Source organism: Triturus cristatus, chromosome 6 (genome assembly GCF_964204655.1).
Source record: "Triturus cristatus chromosome 6, aTriCri1.1, whole genome shotgun sequence".
Taxonomy (NCBI): domain Eukaryota; kingdom Metazoa; phylum Chordata; class Amphibia; order Caudata; family Salamandridae; genus Triturus; species Triturus cristatus.
In genome coordinates, this window is record NC_140589.1 from 1,043,624,960 (window position 1) to 1,043,645,761 (window position 20,802).

General features: G+C 42.8%; 1 protein-coding gene across 15 annotated transcripts in view; it reads left to right on the forward strand.

Moving 5' to 3' along the window:
- PTPRK (protein tyrosine phosphatase receptor type K) overlaps positions 1-20,802 on the forward strand; it is a 1,135,739-nt gene that overhangs the window by 214,638 nt on the left and 900,299 nt on the right. For all 15 annotated transcript variants that reach the window (XM_085611847.1, XM_085611842.1, XM_085611846.1 and 12 more), the window contains one exon: positions 19,293-19,415. In XM_085611847.1, the coding sequence (XP_085467973.1) occupies positions 19,293-19,415 (123 nt within the window). The remainder of the gene's footprint in view (positions 1-19,292; positions 19,416-20,802) is intronic.

The window sequence follows — 20,802 nt, forward strand, 5'->3', positions numbered from 1 at the left end:
ACTTTTTTCTCCAGTTCATAACTTGAGAGTATCGTACAGGGTGTCAGAAGCAGATAGGAAAGAGTAGATTAAGCGTCAAGTCTTTTCTATAGTGAGAGTTACTTCTGTAAAGTAAAAAATCACTGTGAGCTACTGAAGGCCAAGCCGCTCGCGCACTGCTACCAGACACTCCCATGCCCAGCTTCATTGACTTGAAACCTAATGTTCATCGAGCCAGTTGCAATGGTTTTATCAAAATACTTTGACTAGGGGCACTATGACAGGTCTGCCATGCGTCAGTGAGAGCGCAGTCTTTGGAGATGTATGAACATGTGTGCTTATGAATGAGACATACAAGTAGGGGTGAAGGAGAGCCTGTGTTGTATGTACTTGTGACACAGGACATACCTTTAGCAGATGTTGCACAGTTACATGTACAACACCATTTTTTCGAAATGGGAGAAATGTTAAGTGCAGCAAAATGTTCTGCAAAAATGTTCATAATATCGAACATTTTTCTGCACTTTAAATGTTTCCCACTTTTAAAAAAATGGTTGTTTTGTTTAGATATATATATGACAGTGTCTGCCAGCCACTGGGAGCAAGATGGTTGCTGTGTACAAGTGAAACTTTGATATGGGAGAAAATTAAACTGAAGTGTTTACTTTGTTTATATGGATTACACAAAACTCATGTAATTTTCACCCAATTTAGTGTCACATGTACAATCAGCAGGAATCTTGCACCCAATGGCCTGCAGACATGGTGCCATATGTATAACAAAAGATACAGCCATTTGTTTGAATATGAGTAAATTAAAGTGATGACTTGCTTTTTAAAATATTAAGACACAATTGGCTTAATTGAAAGTGGAGAAAATCATTGACTCAATGTTTCATAAAATATTTGTTTTCACTTTACATTATTCTCCTTTAAAAAATGACAATTTTTCAGTTATAAATATGAACGTGTCTACTGGCAGCAAGAGGCCTGCTGTTTTGTAAACCTGACCCTTTGAAATGGGAGAAAATTAAAAAGGAGAGTGAACTTAATCATTAGGGTAATATTTTAATTTTCTCCTATTTAAAAGCATTCAGAAACATTATTTTGTTCTCACCATCCAGTATTGAGTTGACGAGGAGATTTATTTAAGATTTATATACTTTATTGCTTCAGTTTTTCACCTCTGTGCCCTGGGTCATAAATCTGACTCCAACACTGCTCATTATCAGGTACTGCTATCTGCAGCTGAAGATAATGTAAAATAAACACAGCCTTCTCTTTACTTTAGAAGGAAAATGTGACCCTCTGCTTATTTAAAAATGAACTCAAGACTGTGAGCCACTCTGGAGGTGTCAATGAGCTGCCATGGACTGGCTAGAGACAGTGGGAGTAGATCAGCAGCAACAGAAGAGTAACAAGCATTGGCATAGCCAACAGGTCTCGCTTTCGGGACCTTATAAGTGTTTAGCCATGCAGCACATTATCCTGTTAATAATCCGGCCACACAATTTTACGCCCTATGATGTTTAAGGACGCGATCCCTGTGTGTCATTGACAGAAACATGCTTTGCAATGTACCGTGGTAACACTGGGCTGCAGAAGTCCGTGCAGATTATCAGTCTATGCAGTTCGACCAGTGGAGATGTCTGTTAAAAAAACATATCTTCAACTCATGCGGTAAAATGCAGGCATGTGCAAATGGTGGAAACACATCATACTGTAAGTACACCAGCCGGAACATGTGAAGTATTCTAGAAGGATCCCCCACCAGGGATCTGTCAAAAGCTTCCCCCATTGCTTAATGAGCTGACAAGTCACTAGTGGAACACACTCTGCTCAGCTCCTTATTTAGGCGTGTGCCAACCCATCATATTCAGGGCCCCTGGAACTGTGCGGCGGAGTACGGCCAAATTATGCGCAGGGTTGACAAATTAAGTGGCAAGAAATGGCAAATTATGTGGCATCATCCGGCACATTCTCTGATAGGATTAGTTAATTTTTCTGTCTTTTTTTTACACTTGTTAACGCTGTCTGCACCTACTTAGTACCAGTTTAACACCCAGACCCTGATCATACCTTTAACAAAACCAATACACACTTTGTTTAGAGTAAAAGGCCGCAGTTTAATAAACAATTGAATTCTCATAGCCCCCTCGCAGGCGGCATGGCAAAGATTTATTCACGTGCGTTGCTGGCAATGAAGTAATTGTTTTTTAGTCCAAGTTCCTGAACCCTGTAATGGGCTGACGTAGCTACTGCCCCTTTAAACACCAATTGCCCCTTGCCTTTTTACCCTCAACAGCACATCCACAGCCCCCCACAAACCATTTAGTGCAAGGCGATCAAACATGCCATGTTGCCACTCACACAACACCGCACGCAGCCGCGTAATTGGTAATAATGCGGCGCAACAAGGCAGCCTTATTAGGCCGGGCAACAGAGCAGAATGCAATAAACAGCAAGTGATTTTGCGCTACCTTAATACAGATAATGCGCTAAACTGATATATTCCACCCAGCAGCTGTGCAGCGCCAACCAGGACTGTGCAGCGCACTGCAGACATTTTGTTTAGCAGTTTTAGAAAGGCAAGAACTCGACACAAAGGTATTAGAGTGCTTTACATGAGCACCAGTTGCATTAGAGACGGACGCATTCATTTTTAGGCGCGGGGAGATTGTTATTTGTCCAGAATCACGGGATGTTTTGAGTCTCCAGACAGACTCGAACCTGGTCTCCCAGCTTAAAAGTCGGCCGCTTTAGCCGTTAAGCCACACATTGCCAAAGAGTGAGCAACTTGACTCCTCTCGGCGCCTGTCCCACATTAATGTTGGCACCCATCCCCTAAGAGTAAAAATTATAGCAGTTTGCTGTAAAATGTTGGGAACAAGACACCCCGTCACCTAGGATATAATGTTTTGGGCTGAAATGCTGCTGAAATTTGTGTTTACTGTTGCCCAGGATGAATACAACAGTCTGTAACACTAACATCAAATTGCAAGCAGAAAGAGGGTTCAGATTTGAGAGCACTCCAGACGTACCACGTGGTGTAAAGGCGCTAGGCTACAGTCAGCAGTGCAGCTGTTTGCAGTGGCGCTGTGCCCCCAGAGCGTGAGGTGACAGTGCACCCTGATTCTTTTTGTCCTTTACTATCCAACTGGCTGGAGAGCAGCCTTTTCCTTTCGTACGGGCTATTTGCGTCCTTGCTACGTGCTGTCTGGGTTAAAGGTCACAGGGTACTTGGAATCGGACTAGGAGGCTATGCCATCTCATAAGCAGACATAGATATGAAGTGCTTCTTGATTTTGCTTTAAAAATTAACTAAAAAAATTCTAACTCGGCAGAAAGGAAGGAGAAGGAATGTCTGGAGCCAAGTAGGCCTGGCGTTAGTGGCAATGCAGTGATAAACCCATGGCAGCAGGCAGCACAGACTATCAGTGTCACATATACGAGCCAAGAACTTTGAAACCATTACGCCGGTCCGCCGTTAGTTAAATAAACGGAAGAAAGAGCAAGACGCAGCTAAGAGAACGCATAATGTCTGCTGAGCTGACACAAAGCACACATGTTTTTAGAAAAATCGCGTACACCGTTTTAAGACCAAAGAAAGAGTATGTGAGCAGATATAAACAAACATACAACAGCTCACGCCAAGAGAAAAACAAACTAGCGCGGCCATACTAATTAGAAACATGATCCCGAACAGATGGCACCCTGCTCGTAACCGCAAGCCGTAGGCGGCTACATTTACTGGGAAAGGTGGGACATGCACCCGCCTTTGCCCAATTGCGTGCTGTCTTTTTTAAAAGAAGCACGCAAAGCCCAATAGAAGTAATGCTGGAAAAAAGACACGCACAAGCGTGTGAAATGTCCCGAGTGATTCTAAGAGGTCGTTTTCCTAGAGCAGCAGAGCATGCGTGCTGCGCTAGGCTCGACCTAAAAAGCGTTGTTGGTTGGTGTGGTTCTCTTATAACTGTGCACACTGGTAAAAGTAGCACTGAACTTGTCACAGGAACCTTAAATGAGGCCCGATAGCATTGTGGTAGATGTAGTCCATGCATTTTCAAGTCTTTATTTAAGTGCATAATACTAATCAGTTGTCTGGTACTTGTCACGTCAGAACTCTGCATCCTTTGTAGGAAGAAGCGGATAAAAGGGCATCAAAACAGTTGCTTGAAATGCCATGACCACTTTTGGGGAAAGCGAGGAGGTGGGCTTTATTGCTGATAAGAGCATAATCGGAAATGGTTCTTGCCATGGAGCCCGCGCTTTAAATGGACTTTGAAGAAGGTGTCTGGTTTGCTTTCAACAACCGTATTTTGACTTTAATCAACCAGTTTACCTCTACAAGACATAATCTGAGTTCCTACATTTGCCACAAAGGGAACTTTTAAACTGCACGTGGACGGCCTCTCCACAAGTGAACCTCGCAGATATGATTTAAAAACCGTTTCCCATTCATTAATTGAGCCAGTACTCGGCTGAAAGTGCCCGCACCGGTGATGTGCAGAACGTCAGTTCCAAAACAGTAGTTATCAATACCAAATGTTTTTAAACCTTCTTTGGTGCTCTGCTATTTTTTGTTTGACTGTCTGAAGAGGAGAGGAATGTAAAAACAAGGGATAATAATCTTTTTAACCTATTCTCACTCAGCAGTGTTGTCCCCTTGCAGTAATGATCTGTGCATTAAATATGGATTTATTTTCTATTACCCTTTTATGTGATGGCTTTTTATGTTTCTCGCTTGCATTGCAGCTGCGTGAAATTACATCATTGTGATTTATTTCATGTATGGTTTTTAATCATGGAGAGAAGTCGAGAACTCATAAAAGCCAAGCTCCGCATTACAGTGGAATAATAATAATTCTAAAGCAAGTGTGTGACAGAGAAGAATTTATCAGTTGTGACAAGTAGTTTGAGCTCCAGGGTGCTCATCATCCAGCCTAGTAATTTACATTTGTTTTATTACGTGAATGAGATCTGAGCCCACATTCATGTTTGTTCTTTTCCCAAGAATGATTGCTTGCCATGTAAGATGTAACAAAATTGAATCAACTTCAAAATGTTTGGAGGTGGCAGTATGCCTGAGGAATCGGAGGTTTCTTTTAATTGTCTGTGGAAGTAAAGCCTTTAACAATGGAGTACGTTTCCATTGTTGGACTCCCTCTGGAGGTGACCTTGATGTACCAAAGCATTCTATGGTTATGCAATTTACAGAACCGCCAATCATCACATTATCTCAATACATATACAGTGCTAACTGATGTATGGAAATATGTGGTGGATGTGCCCCGAGTTCCGGTATTCTTGCCAGCATCTGCCAGTTCAAGTGCTTGTGAAGGCCTCTCTGACAGACTTTTTGCAAACTTTCACCCAATCCATAAACTTGCAGTTTAATATTATATATGTTGTGTTTTAGCAAGGTATGTTATTTTTTACTACCTCTGTACAGGGTAATGTGAAATCCAGTCGGTATGGTAGTCGGAGTATTGCTATTTTATGTAGGTTTTAGAATAATATCTAGTCCTTTGATTCAATTCAGGGGGTGCAGAAAATGTATTATGCGTCTAAACTTTGCAAAAATAGAACCATTTTGCTATTTGGGGTCCTGTCGTTTTTGCTCAAGCTGGTTCAAGTAGAAAAATGTCTTACTGCAAAAAAATAGCTGCTTGAACCAGTAGCCAGCTTTTACCTAAGGTGTTTTTACATAAGATATGCCCTCACCTGAATTTTCTCGCAAGGTACCAGAAAATGGTCTTGTGTAAGGAAAAATTTTAATCTTAACTAGAAGCCGCATCAATAGCCCTCCACACAACTAGAGCATAACTCAACCTGCACAGAGGACAGAGGGACTTGTTAGCTATGTTATATGCACTTGTATAGCACTCGATCTCAGTGAGGGTATCCTGGTGCTTCACTGGTGTGTGAGGCTAGCCCGGGGAAGGGGATACTTACTCAAAAATTCAACAATATCTTCAGCTCTCATGGAATTCTAGAAGAGAGGAGGAGGTTATAATGTGAAGGTGGAAGCTGTTCAAAGCTTTAGGCGCAATGTATGAGAAAGATCGACTCCTGGCCTGTTTTTGTCAATCGGTGTAATCTGTGCTTAGTAGGAGGTGTCTGGGGCTTTGGAAATGTATTCAGCTGTTCAGGTATGCTGGGCTTGTGTTGTGCAGTGCTTTGTATGTGTGAATGAGGAGTTTGAACTGTGCACACTTGTATATCGGGAGCCAGTGGTGCACCCTCACCCTTGATGCTATGAGATCAGCATGGGAGGTGGAGGACGGGTCTGGCAGCTGCTTTGTAGGGGGTGTAGCGCCATTGGCCCTGGAGGTACAATTCCTAGTCCTTGGGCACCTGTTAAAAGTATACATCCGCTGGCCATTGCTGTGTGCATCTTGCCTTTTATCATGTAATCGTACCCAGCCTGGTGAGGCACTGTGGGTTAATGTAACACTTTTACTTCTAGCATTGGCCACTGCAAAGACGCCTTTTCAGCTAACTAGTGCCGCTGGGGTTAAAAAACACGTTGGTGAAAAACCAGTATTGAGCACTGCATTCAGAGCAGAAGTATGGCACACACCAGTGAATTGCACATGTCCACTGCTGCCCTCAACACGCAAGTCTGTAGTGTTTCTTATATACTGGTTCCTTATCAGCATTTAGATCCTGCTTATTAAGCGATATTCAAAGGACCGCAATTAAGATCATTCATCTTCAAAATGAATTAATGCAGTCGTTTACAGTTCTACACCGAGGGCACTTAACTCATATAAAGGGTAATGGGCACCCTGGAGGCCTGCACTGCAATTGCTGTATGTCATTTTGATACAGTGACAGCAGACAGTGACACTTTCCCTTCAGGGGGGGCGTGCCAGACATTTATCAATTCCATGCCAAACGAACTCTCATTTTGGTGTAAAACTATCCCATTTTATTGCTTTTTAAATCCTGAAGTGAGGTTTGTAATTTCATTTTGGTTAATTGGAAAGGTCTGCCTACAGTGATGTTTCAAGGTTATTAATGAGCCGTTCATCGGTGGCCCAGGTGCACGAGGTTGAGTTTTTTTAAAATTTTCATCCAGCATCATTACAGATCTTTTTCCAAATAGTTTCAGTAACCGGGTTCCTTGACATTGCCTACTGGTAGGTTGAAGAGCAGCTTTCAACCAAGAGAGGGCGCTGCAGAGACCACTGACAACTTGCAGTGTGAAAAGGCCTGCTTTAATACAGGAGCTGCACTTCACAAAACATATGTACATATCCCTTGTACAATTTGCTCTACAAATGATAAACAGTTGACTATCCATTGTTATTCCCCTATTTCCTCTCCACCGCCCATCAGTACAACCAAATCTTTCTCAACTCACTGGGTACATCCTGAACTTTATTTACTTCATAACACTGTAAAACTTCAACTTCTTTCCGTCTGCAAGTGTCAACCGACTCCCCCCCCCCCCCCCCTCCCCAATCAAATTGCTCTGCCCACCGCAATCGGCAATAAAAATGCTGCAGACACTATACCATTGCAGCAAACTCACATTCAGAAAAAATCTTTGCGTGTAGTTTTTCTGCTCCCCCCATTTACTGTCTAATTCTGCAACAAATCTTAACACCTAAAGCCTTGGCAAATGCCTCGATCAACTGCATCAACTAAATATCCATTCCCATAGGGAATAAATGCACTCCCTTGCTCGGAAAAAAACTCCTCATACCGCAAATCGGTATACCTAATTCTACCAACTCCTTCCTCTCTACATAACTTACGCAATTCTCTTTTTACATTCTGCTGGGCTTTGTGTACAACTGCAGGCCTGTTTGACCGGCGCCATTCCCTCCTGTGAACCAGCTCCCGACACAACTTATCTTAATTTCCTTCATGTCGGCCTTCATAGCCTTTATCAATGCCAACCCCTGTGTTCTATCATTTTCTCCTTTTGTCCTAGATGCAGGGGCGGATCCTCCGCCTATTGCCAGTAACTGAAAAGCTGTCATCCCAGACAGACCCTGTTTCTACCCCACCCCTCCCTTCAGAATAATACCTCTGCTACCAATATATGGGGTCAAAATGCCACACTAGGTACTCTTTCAGCAGTATTGTGACAGGTGAACAAATTGATGTCTGAAAACTGCCTTAAACTGAACTTCAATAAAACTGAGGTTCTTCTCTTTGGCAGAGATGTCTCCCATTGGTCCTCAGACTGGTGGCCTAGTGAACTTGGCCCTATCACCACTCCAGTCTCCGAGGTTAGGAACCTGGGAGTCCACTTTGACACATCTCTCTCATTCTCCCATCATGTGAATACAATCACATCCAACCATCTGTTACATCCTAAAAATTCTGAGGAAAATCTTCTGCTTTATACCACCTGACCTACAGTAAACAGTAGTCTCGGCATTAGTGTTGTCTAGACTGGACTACTGCAACGGCCTCTTGATTGGTATCAATAAAGCCCCTCTCATCAAGATGCAAGTCTTGCAGAATTCAGCCTCCAGCCTGCTATTTAAATTACCTAAATATGCTTCTGCAAAGGCGGCCCTTAATTCCCTCCACTGGCTCCCGGTCGAAGAGGATTAAGTTTAAGGCCCTCTGCGTCGCCTTTAGGGCGCTACACAATCAGGGTCTTGCGTATCTGATGGACCACTTTTGTTGGTATATTCCTCCGAGAATGCTGCGGTCTGCTTCCCATCGGCTGGTGGAAGTACCCAAAGCACGTCTCTCCAACTGGGGTGGAAAAAGCTTTCTATACGTTACCACCAGACTATGGAATCAATTGCCACACTCATTGAAAAACTCATCAGACCTGATATCCTTCAAGAAGAGTCTGAAGACCTGACTTTTTCAGGCCTAAAGCGAAGCAGTGACTAGTTCTCTTCTTTTCGATTCCCCAAGGCTGGCTGGAGATGGGATGTCAGCGCCTAAACGCCTCCGGGTATTAGTGCGCTATATAAATAAATAAATATTGCCAATCCCTGTGCTCTTTGATCAGTCTTAAACCCCTTCATGGGTATTCAACCCCGTCCACATGACCCCCCCCCCCCCCCCCCCCACGTCATGTGGAAAGGAAGCCCCTGCTACCTTTCTCTCCCAGTAAGTAAACCGTTTTTAAAAAATGACCACTTTTGAGTCTTCCCCACAGGCGCTGGGTAGGGCATTCAAAACTCTGCGTAAGCCAGATCAAAGTTAGGGCTTCCACTATCTCCAACCTTCCTGCTCTCTTTTATCAAATCTAAGAATGCTAACTCACCAAATCATCCCCCTCTGCCAAATTTTGTCAATCATGTCTTTGATAAAGGACACCACTACTTTGTGCCTCCTCCAGTCGTCCTCACTTGCTCTCCATCGTGACCCTGTCTGTAAAACTCTTCCAAGCCCTAGTACATGCTGTCGGTGTAGACTGTGCCAAAGACTCAACTACCAACTGCAAAATCCTCATGTGCCTACCTTCCACAGTTCTTCTGGCTTTTGTATTCTTTCTCGGTCTACTTCCGTAGCAAGCCCACAAAATCTCCTCCTCTGCAAATGAGACAAAGCATTGGCAATACCATTACCAATTCCTGGCACATGGTTCACTTTGAACACTACGTTGTGATGTAAGCAACCGAGCAATAACAGTTGAAACAACTTCTGCTCCTTCAAGTCTCTCCCTATTAGCTCCCTATTAACTATCTGTGCCACACCCATATTGTCGATGTAAAAACACTTTGTTGGTGAACCTCTCATCCCACAAGCTAAACTTAACCACCAATGGAAAGAATTCCCAGAACTCTATGCTCCTCCTACCATTTATCCATGAGTCTGGCCACTGCTCCACACACCAATATCTTTGCCAGAATAGACCAACACCTGTACCACCCACTGCAGCTGAGAAATGTGGCTATTTCATGCATCCCCATCTTCTACGCCCTATATGGAGATCATATTGAAATGCTCTAGGAATGTCTGCCACATCCTCAAATCTGCCTTCACACTTGCAGACAGCTTATGTTGGTGGTCTGGGAGAGTTAAACCAGACCATGCCAGTCCAATACTCCTAAAAAAATCCTGCATGCACAACCTGACGTGCAAAATTTAAATGTCCCACTAAGGCATGGTACCAATCCCATCATCGCTTGTTTCTTGTCCTTTGGCATCCTTGCTTCCATTTTCTGAATCAATTTGAACCCAAGAAACAATTTTAGTCATGGCCCTACAGTTTTTCCCCCTGCCGAAGGCAAACGTAGATCATTCTCGAGATCTTTAAAACGAATAAGCATTCGCTGGCAGTTGATAAACACCAGCCCAATCGGCTTTATGTCTGCGGTTAGCCAAGACTTTTTTATTTTACAAAAATGATGTATATAACAGTTACTTATAGGAGATTTTAGCTAGACTTTATCCATTTGATTGTTGTCGTGTCATTCATATTTTTCTTCCAATAAGTCGATCATGGATCATTGTGCGGGCCCACCGGAATTGTGTGATTGTGCAGCTGCGGCATTTTCCACAAAATTGATTTGCCGCATTTGCCAAATAAATCATCTGCTGCATAATCTGCGTTTTTTTTTTATAAACCTATTTTATTGATTTTATGGAGATCAATACAAGATTACTGTACGATAAAAGACTTGTGAATAATGACATTTGTAAGTAGACAGAAGTGATATTGCACTACATATCCAGTATTAAGGGATAACATACTTTGAACAAAAACATAAAAAACTGCATCATACCAAGCTGGTATCTGCGCTTAATATCGTGCCTAAGTCTCATGATATGTGTGTCCCCATTGCAGGTGTAGAGTAACCGTGAATGGTGACAGAATTATCGGTTTGCTCCCGCATCGGGCAGTGATGGAAGGTCTCCCATGGTGTGCGTCTCAAAGGGTATATGTCTGTATGCGGCCCACTGCTTCCAGATTTTAGTGTGCTTCTTGGGACAACTGCGGGCAGTAAACATAGGCCATTCAAGTTTCATAGCATAATCCAAGCCCCCCTTCCATGTCGATATGTGAGGGGGTGTTTACAGCTTTCCAGTGTTGTGCAATGTCCCTTTTGGCGAGTGTCAAGCCCAAGAATAATTAATGTCTTTTGTAGATATTGCCCCATATTTCGTCTGTGCCATGCAGAAGTGTGAGTTTGGGGGATCGAGTTATATCCCAGTGTAATACTTCCGATAGGCATTGTATAACCCTCCGCCAGAATCTGTCCAGGGTAGGGCACGTCCAGAAGGAAGTATGAAGGAAGGTGCCCTCCTCCACGTGGCAGCGAAGACATAGGGGAGAGGTGATCAGCTCAGCCCGCCATAATCTATGTCTAGTGTAGTACACTCTGTGTAAGTATTTGAATTGTATGTATCGGAGACTGGTGGGGATTGCGGCTCCTCGTGGTGATTGGAGTGCTTCGGACCAATAGTCATCGGTCATCTGTGTCCCATGAGGCCCATAAGGCTGCTAGGGTGGTAGAGCTGTGTGTAACTAGGGTTTGGTAGTCATAATCTGCAGATCTGACAACAAAAAAAATTTCTAGCTCATACGATTAAAAAGTTACTAAAACGCAGTGACAGGCCATTTGCAATGGTTGACTGGTCAGCTTTCTATTGCTTGTTGTTATATTTGGGTGTTAAACTGGTACTAATGAGGTGCAGCCATTGTCCAGATAAGTGACAAATGACAATAATGAAGTAATACGGTGAAAAAAAAATAGTGGCGCATTACACCACATAATTTGGCTTTTGTTACTGTTTACTCAGCTCTGCCGTATAGTTTGGCCCTCCCCTGCTGTATAATTCCAGTGGCCCTGATCACAAAGTTAAGACATGTTTCCCTTTCACAGGAGCACATTCACACATAAAAGTAGTCCCTTTCTGTGCCAGGAACTATGGTAATGTGTTCTTCTTTAAGATACAAAATATTTTTGCTTTAAGCCAGCTTAAAAAACAAATTAAGATTGATTAGGACCCTCGGTTTCTCCAACGATAAAGTTTAGCAAAGACCATGACAGAAAAAAACAAAAATTGTCAAAGCCAAAATGCTGGCTGCTAACTCCAGACCTATTGGTTTTGCCAATGTTTTTTTTTTTGTGGTTTTCCATAAGCTGCTTACCTGCTACATGACTGAGCAGAGGACGAGATGCTCACAATAAGAGGCCCACAATAAGAGGGAAGCGGCCCGCAACGCAGACATTATCTGCTTGAAAAAAGTCTTAACTGGGTAACCAAGCTCTAAGCTATAAGGTTTCTGTCTAGAACTACTGGATACCATGCGACACGAAAAAAAAATCTATGCTTGAGATACGAGATAGACTTGATTTATCACTCCCAGCTTGGCATTACCTCTGGCCTGATGAAGGATTTAATGGGTTAAGTAGCAAAAGAAACCATAGACTTAAAAGCTATAGTTTGTGTTGGCAGTGTAATTCATGGTCTGGTTTTGGGTGGTGCAGTAGTGGATTTGGCAATGTGAGGGAGAAGAGAAAATCAGGACAGACTTATATTGTGCTGTAGCTTTATCTATGCCTTCGTTCAAAACTTACATCGACATTTTAAGTGCCTGCTTTGGCCGACTTGACCATCCACTAAGGGTTTTCGAGATACGATAAAAAAAAAATACATTTCTGATGACTTACTGACCTCCTCCTTTCCAGTCTGTAACCGGCACAAGTAGGTCATGGTGCCAACCAGTCGTGAAATAGTGTGGCTGTCTTCAGACATTCTTCTTCAGGTCTCACCTGACGCTGCATGCATGCAGGTATCTTTAAGCTCCAAGTATCTGAACAATCCTAAAAAGGGCTTAGAGCCCACCTATCCCTTACCATTGGTTGGAGTCTTCGTCACTCTCACTTTTGTCTTCAGTGCTCAGCGGCAGCTCGGCTACTTTAATTTCGCCGACCGGTTTTGAGAGGATTTGAGTTTTACATATTTAGAATGAGCACGCAAAAAAAGGGTTCTTGGTTTCATCATTTTTGATTGGACACACTGAGGCAGCAGATGCAAGATGGCACATATCACATGACTTACTCCACTGCACTCCATGACACTACTCCACTCTATGCCACTCCACTTTCGTCTACTCTGTGCCACCCTACTCCGCTCCGTCATCATTTATTTATTCAACCTAAACGCTCACAAAAAAGAAAATATCATATAGATAGAAACATTAACATAGATGGAAATGCATCACGCAATTTGAACCTGATCTACGATGCTCTGCTCCACGCCACTCTGCTCCACGCCACTTCTCTCTATTAACTTGTAGCCATGCTGAGCAGCCGCCATACTGGTGTACAACATGGCTAACACACACTGGCAAAGCCAACTGCTCTCACGTAGATGAGACCTTTTGGGTTTGCCACTGCTTGTTTTCTGAAGGCAATGCCTTACATTAGCTCATTGCACTCTGAAATGGACACCAAGTCGACGCCTCAGACAATGGTCGGTGCCCGTTTACACTCAGATAGGTTTACAGACCTTAATTTGCCCAGATTAAGTTTCATCCTTTCGAACATAAGGAACTGCCGTTCGAGGCACAGTGCTCACAAGTATTGTAGAAGAAACTCAATAGCATAACTTTGTTTTTTGTATTTTTCCTTGTGATGCATGTTTCTTTTAAATTGAACGGCAGCTGCTATGTGCCAGGCTCGCAGTTTTTGTGATTAAATTCCGAAATTAGCACTTTTTAATGAGAATATTAATGAGCCAGAAATTAAAAATTGAAATACCATTACACAAGCTAATGAAACAAAAAATGCCTAATTTGTGTTTTCTTTGTTGATCTCCGTCTTGACGAAAGGCTTGTGTTGATTTTATCGGAGGATTGGCTTTGTCATCATCTGATTCTGTGGCTTTTTATGTAAATTTAAGTCCTGTTGCATTATGTGTGTGACTGGGCTTGCAGACCACGCATCAGGGCACTCTGGAAAGCAACATATAACGAACCAGCTTTTTATAGCTTTAAGTTCAGTATCCTTTCCACGTACACTTATATAAACATGCTACATTGTAGAGAGTAATAATTGTTTATCTTCAGTTAGGTATGGGCATCATAAATGTTCGGGCTGCCATTTGGCGTGGAGCAGTTTCCATATTCTATTTGTCCATCGTCTACCTACCTGCTTGCTTTATTCCGATTTACCTTGTTAGCCTTTGGTGAATTTAAAATTGCCCCCCCCCCCCACCACTTTGAGCCAGATGGATATTGTAATCTGTCAACTTGAATATGGTTTCCTTCATTTTGATGTAAACTTGCAGCATACCAGCCTTTTGCCAGCAAGATCTAAAGATGACTGGACACTCCAATAGGAAGATATCTGATCACAGAAACATTCGTTTTAAGGACAAACTCACAAGTCTGCAAACCCTGAATCTGCCTCACTCTCCCTGCCCTTTTCCTTTACTCAGAATACTTAACACTTTTCCCTCCTGTTTTTGTCTTTCCCTCTGTGATTTGTTTCCTTTCCCTTTTAGCCACTCATCCTGTCGAACTTCTCCGTTCCCTACTGTCTTTCTTCACTTTCGTTTTGTCCATACCTTCCTTCCCTCGTACATCTTCATTCCCTCTTATGTTTTAACATTGCTTTTTTTTCTTTCTCCTCAGATTCCTTTCTCCTTGTCCCTTCTTTCTTTTTCCCCTTTTTTCCCCTTTCACCTTTCTTTTTCCCCTTTTTTCCCCTTTCACCTTTCTTTTTCCCCTTCACCTTTTTTCACCCTTTACCTTTCTTTTTCTCTTCCTTCTTTGATCTACCTACCTTCCTTTCTCTTTAACTCCTCTTTTTCCTTTGTTCTTCCCTTCCTTTCTTAAAATCAGTTGAGTTGAAACATTTTCAATTGTTATCACACCATCAATACTTGGTGTGTGTTTAGGAGTTAAAGTTTAAAGAAAAAGTCTCAGTAGAATAATTGATCTCACTAACAGTTTTAGTCATGAAACCAAAATCTTTTTCTCAAATTAAGTTTTAAACATTATCGTAAAATAAGAAATTTTCCAAGATACTGAAGCAACAACACAAAATAAAACAAAAAAAATCCCAATATTCAGTTAATCAAATGTTTACGAAAATATTTTGGGGGAACATTACATTTTAAAAAACGTAATCAAATCCCACCCCGTAGCCGTCCAGCAGGGAGAAGCTGCCCCCAGTGTTTTAGGTTTTAAACCGTCCTTGCTCACCTTTTTCAAAAGCATGGCTGACTGAAGAAAACTTGGTGTGGGCCACTAAGCCAGACCCTCACACTGATGTTTTGTTTTACTATTTTATTTAAACTGAGTGATAGAACGAGAAGGCCTGAGCAGCCCTGCTCCAATAAGAACTCTAGCTTGCAGCTGATTAAGCACAAAAGAGGAAACCATGGTATACTGTCCTGGCTCTAAATTAGCCTCCCTTCTCTATTGCTTTCTTTAGGCTGATAAAGGAAACTCCAAGCAATACATTTTTCAGTGCAGTGGGTTTCTTTGAAATATTTTATCCGCCTACAATTGAATTTGGTCTTTTCTTGGTCGGTCCATGGGCGAAGCAGAGCCACTTGTAGCAGAGCAAACCTTGCATGAATTTTCTTTTTGGACCGGACTTAGCTGATTACTTTAACAGAGGAGGCCTGTAAATGGAGCCTGAAAAGCCATGTACATGTTTGAAAACCTACTACTAATTGTACGACTCTGGTGCACTTTCACTCTGATGTCTGCCCTTTAATGCAGGACAGAAACTTGACCGTTGGTGTTGCCGAATTAAGGGGTCGGGGAAACTAAAAGGTTCAGAGGACAAGGTGGTTGGCATTTGAAAAAATTCGATATGTTTTAAAAGTGTGCCATTGCAAAAGTCAATACATAAAACTGAAGCATTTTTTTTAAATGCATTAGTTTGTGTTTTCTCACCGGTTACACCTCTGCTCATGCCTTGGTCTCCTGGCATCCACTCCTCCTCCCAAACCCCACCTCAAAAGAGGGGATGCTTTAAGTAATGTTCAATCTGTTTGGGAAGTTACTTTATTACAGTGGCGGCTCCTCCACTGCTGCGGAGGAGCGTCGCCTCCCTGCCTGCAGAGACCAACAAAAAATAAAATGATCATTTTATTTTTTATCTTAAAGCAGAGTCTTTGGGCAAGCCACAGCACTGCAGCAGAGGGAGTAGGAGAGATGGGCACTGCTGTCAGTTCTCTTGATGGCTTGGCTGGCTCATGGCGGCTTGGCCGGCTCATGGCGGCTTGGCCGGCTGTCTTAGGGTGGCTAAATCGTCATGCGCACTGACATCTCTCCAATGCACCTGTGTTGCTTGGTGGAGAGACCAGCAGGCACAGGCTCCCAGCTCCGGGTGGAGCACAAAACAAGCCCACCCTGACCAATCCTGACACTGCTCTCATGGGTATGAGTGAAACGTATGGATTGGCTGTAGGGGAGACTGGGAGCTTTAGCCTGTGGCAAGGGGAGCGGAAGTTTTTTTTTTTTAATGTTTATTTTGTTACAGGCCTCCCCGTGCTGCCGCACCTTATTTCCCGGACACCAGCCGCTACGGCTTTCTCAGTCACTGCTGTCATATTTATGACCATCCATGTGAAAATATAAGTCCTTTTAGAGTCCTCAAACCTTCTAAACAAATGAGCACAGAGAAAAACAGGGTATGGGGCAACAGTGACTGCACCTATCATACAATCGGGTTATAGTTAATCTTTCTCTCAGGGTGCCAGGGACCTGAGACTCAATACCCCTAAGCCTCCAAGGGAAAATCCCACAATTTTAGACCAGAACAAAATGATCCAGCACTCCACTCAATATCAAAACAGGTCTAGTATAACAAGATTTCAGATTCATTCAGCAGGTCTTGTATACATTTTCTTTATTCATAATCTTCATATTCTTCTTAAAAAAACACACACAACCATAGCCAATGCGTTTCGTCCCGAAGGACTTCTTCAGGGCAAACAAAGGCTCGTCGTTTAATCCATACAAATAGATTTTAATGCATTAGAATACTTTTAAAATTTACAGATTATTTTTAACGATGCTCTGAATCCACTATTTTCCTTTCTGTAGGCAGGCCTTCTGTTGAATTCTTTCTTCATTGCTCTTTTGGGTCAAGTGGTTAAAAATGCTTGTTTCAACTTACCGAACTGGCTTGTTGTTTGCTTAATCTTCTACACTAGAATTTTCAGTCCTGTGTCCCTTTTGGGGATTTTATCACCCTTGATTATATTTGTCAATCTTTTTGTCTCGAGGAGCCATTTAGGCAGTATAATAATGTTGCCCTGACCCACCTCAAGCCGTTTGAATTCTGATTACTTAATCAACATTATACACTCAATTTATTCACGTTGGTGCCTTGGCCGCTGCAGGACTAAGGGACTTGCCTGCTGTCCCTGCCTGCAGAGGAGGGGTCACCTACCTCTTCCGGTTGCACTACTAAAGTGCAGGACGTTCCCTGCGGTGCAGGACACCTTTGTGCCTTGGCTGCTGCGGAGCTTGCCTGCTGTCCCTACCTGCCGTGACCCAGGAGGAGGGGTCACCTAAGTCTTCATGTTAATGCTAATAAAGAGCAGGACGTTCCCTGCGACTAGGGACACATTGTTACCTTGGCTGCTGCGGGACTTGCCTGCTGACCCTGCCTGCTGCCAGGAGGAGGGGGTCACCTACATCATCCGGTCACGCTACTAAAGCGCAGGACTTTCCCCATGGCGCAGGACGCGCGCGGCCCATGCGTGGGCCAAGGGCGGACCAGTCCATGCCAGTCATAGCCTGGAAGAGCCTGGGGTTGGGCCATCCCTTTGATGGGTACTGTATAAACATTTGGGGCAAAAATTCTAATTCAAAATTGTCCTGCATGTTTGTGCAAGTGTGCGTGTTATCGCTTGTTTGGGAGATTTGTGCCATGTTTTTAAGCGATTAGTAATTTAATGTTGTGATTTTGTTACATTTTATTGACAGTGTAACTATTTCTTCCATTCTCCCTCTTTTTGAATGTGGAAATGAAAGGCTATGGATGAGGTAGCTGGTCTGGCTAAAAAGAAGACCAAAAAAAGTACTAAACATGCTGCGGAGAACTAGGTGTTAAATCGTTTTGAGGATTTAGTGGGTGAATGTCAAGCGATTTTAATCCCACATCTGAGGTGGGATTAAGAATCACTTGACATTCACCCACTAAATGATGTGTGTTCTCCCTCCATTGATATTGCAACACCCACAACTAGCGACCATTCTCTGAAACAAACTAATATACATGATCTGTTTAAATAGTGCAAAAGGGGTGCACAGTCCCAATTTACTAAGGCCTCAAGCCATTTGGCATGCGTTCATAGCTTAGTTTTAATTGAGGCCGTAAAGGACCAGCACCCTTTATTTGAGAGCACCTTACTGCAGAGCAATCGATATGCCCTTTAGGCAGATCTGGACACGGACCAGCATGCTAGTAGTAATGAACCCCAGACCCTCTCTTCCTCACTGGGTGTTTCCATTGCTGCTCAAATAGATCAGGATCAGCATGTTGCTCTCATCCTAGATTTAGAGGCCTCCAGAAACTCCTAGTCCGTTTCAATGAATTCTGTGAGGATTGGGGCTTGGAAATCAAAACTTCTAAAACTAAGGTCATGATTTTCAACCAGCATATATGTTCTCTAGAGATGGTTGCAAAGGGATTTTACTTTGATGGCCCTGATGGCCGAAATAAAGTGATTTGAAAGGACTTCTACTGTATCTTTGTGCAGTTTTTGGGCAAATGTGAGTTCAAATTAATTGCTTAACTTCAAAGTACTTTTTTGCATTCTGAGCAAATAATTGATACAGTACCTTCTTCACTTCATTCTTTTATGTTATCATTTTTGGTTTCTTTAATTTTCCCACCCACTTACTTCCCGTTTTAGCTTTTAACTCATTTTAATTTTGCTTTGTCCCAAGTGTGTGTTTGCTGTAAAATTTCTAGCATAATTTTGGCTCCTAATTATCTGGTGAAATTACCAATTTATTCCGCCCTTCTAGAGTCAATATATATATTTACATAGCACAACCCTCGCCGAAACAGCAGTGAACAAGGCATACTATCAGAAATGGGGGACGATTCAAGCTAATATACAAACGTGTGAGCATGTACATCTTGGCATCTGTTTATGCATGGAGAGATGGTGCCACATAGTAGAGGAATTCCCCTACTTTGAAATTCTGCTCTAAAACGTAACTGCTTGTACCCATGTAAGGGCGTAAAGGATTCTTAAAGGTTTGAAAAATGTTTTTCATAACTAAATAAAAAACCGTCATATAATGAAGAGTGTTGGTTAGGCTTGACAGCTTGGAATTTTTCGAACCAAAGACACCCGATTGTTGCAACTAGTGAAATATTTTGCTGTGTGTTTTTCAGGGGGCTGCAATTTCGACGATGGTCTTGGCCCTTGTGATTACCATCAGGACCCGTATGACGACTTTGATTGGGTGCATGTCAGCGCCCAAGAGCCTCACTTCCTGCCTCCAGAGATGCCGCAAGGTAGGAGTAAATGTTATGAAGCTACTTTAAATCAACGTGCATTCGTATTAACAAGTAAGGCTGCAAAGTGGTGGAAGTTTAGAAGGAGAGTCACTTAACCTTGGTCTATAAAAGAGCTATTCCATTGGTGTGCATGATGTTGCCCTGCACGTTGGTGGAAGCTTAATGTGATTATTGTTCTACGCAGATTGCTCAGTCACATTAATGTGGCATGAGTACCCTTTCTGGGATCCGTCTGATTGCATACCCCGATCATTCTTACTTGATTTAAAATGTACTCCAAAAACTGCATTTGTGAATGTAAAATGAGGCTCTTTGTTGAACTTCCTTCCTACCTTTATGGGAGATGGAAAACCAGAAGGAGAAACGTGGCTGTTGTCAAGGTGTGGAAATGTGCTAGATACGGAGACCAGGCACGGGGAATAGGGGAGCAGCAGTTCCGGGCTGGGGGCAACTGGAGGTCAGACTCCTCTGTGGCCTTGCTTTGAAGGACGGAAGTTGGTTTGCTGCTCTCTGGAGTCACACTCGGGCTTGTTAGTTTGTTTTGGGTCTTGGTGATAAAAGAAGGGCATTGTGCTGAACTGCGACACTGTTTTTGCAATGATTTTCTTCATTTGTGACTTGCAGTACTCTCTTTTACCTCCTTTCAGAGTTTTTAACATAGTTCTGGTAAAATGAATTAAATGTTGTGCGAAGTGGCGTAGGTGGTTATAGGAACTTACCAGCATCCGTCGAGAACGCTGATATCTTTTGGTCTACATCGCTAATAGCACACGTAATTATTTCTAACAGGTGTATTTTTTAGGTGACAATGCCAGCAGTGAGCACTTAGTATACACTGCTGAAGTACAAATGAATGTGAGGGGAGGGAGCAGAAGCGGAGAACAGGCACCTCCGAGTGGACTGACAGCTCATCATGAGTGAAGAATCAGGAAGACGCTGATTTATGGTAATGTTGCCATTGTTAATTACCGTCGAGGACAGGTAATGAATAGCGGAAGAGTTACGGCCCTCATGACCTTGGCTACTCACCTTTGATGAACAGCTTCATCGGCTCTTCTCAGACGAGGCTGAACTGCGCAGAAAATGAAAGCTTTTGAATTTCAGCCTCATTTTCCAATTAATAGGATATTAAGCAATTAATCATGCAGAAGAGAGAAAAAAGGTCGGTTTATGTCTAGTTGGAGGGCTTTTGTGACTCAGAAAAGGCAACTTCAGCAAGTCGGCATGCATGCTATCTATTCTGTTAAAGGTTTGTGTGCCTTTGTTTAGTGACTGCACGTCATGTTTTTCTTCATTGTGCTCCGGTGGCAATTTATGGAAATTAATAACTTTTTTTGGCCTGATATGGTTTAATATCCTGAAATGCCCAGGCTTGCAAAAACAG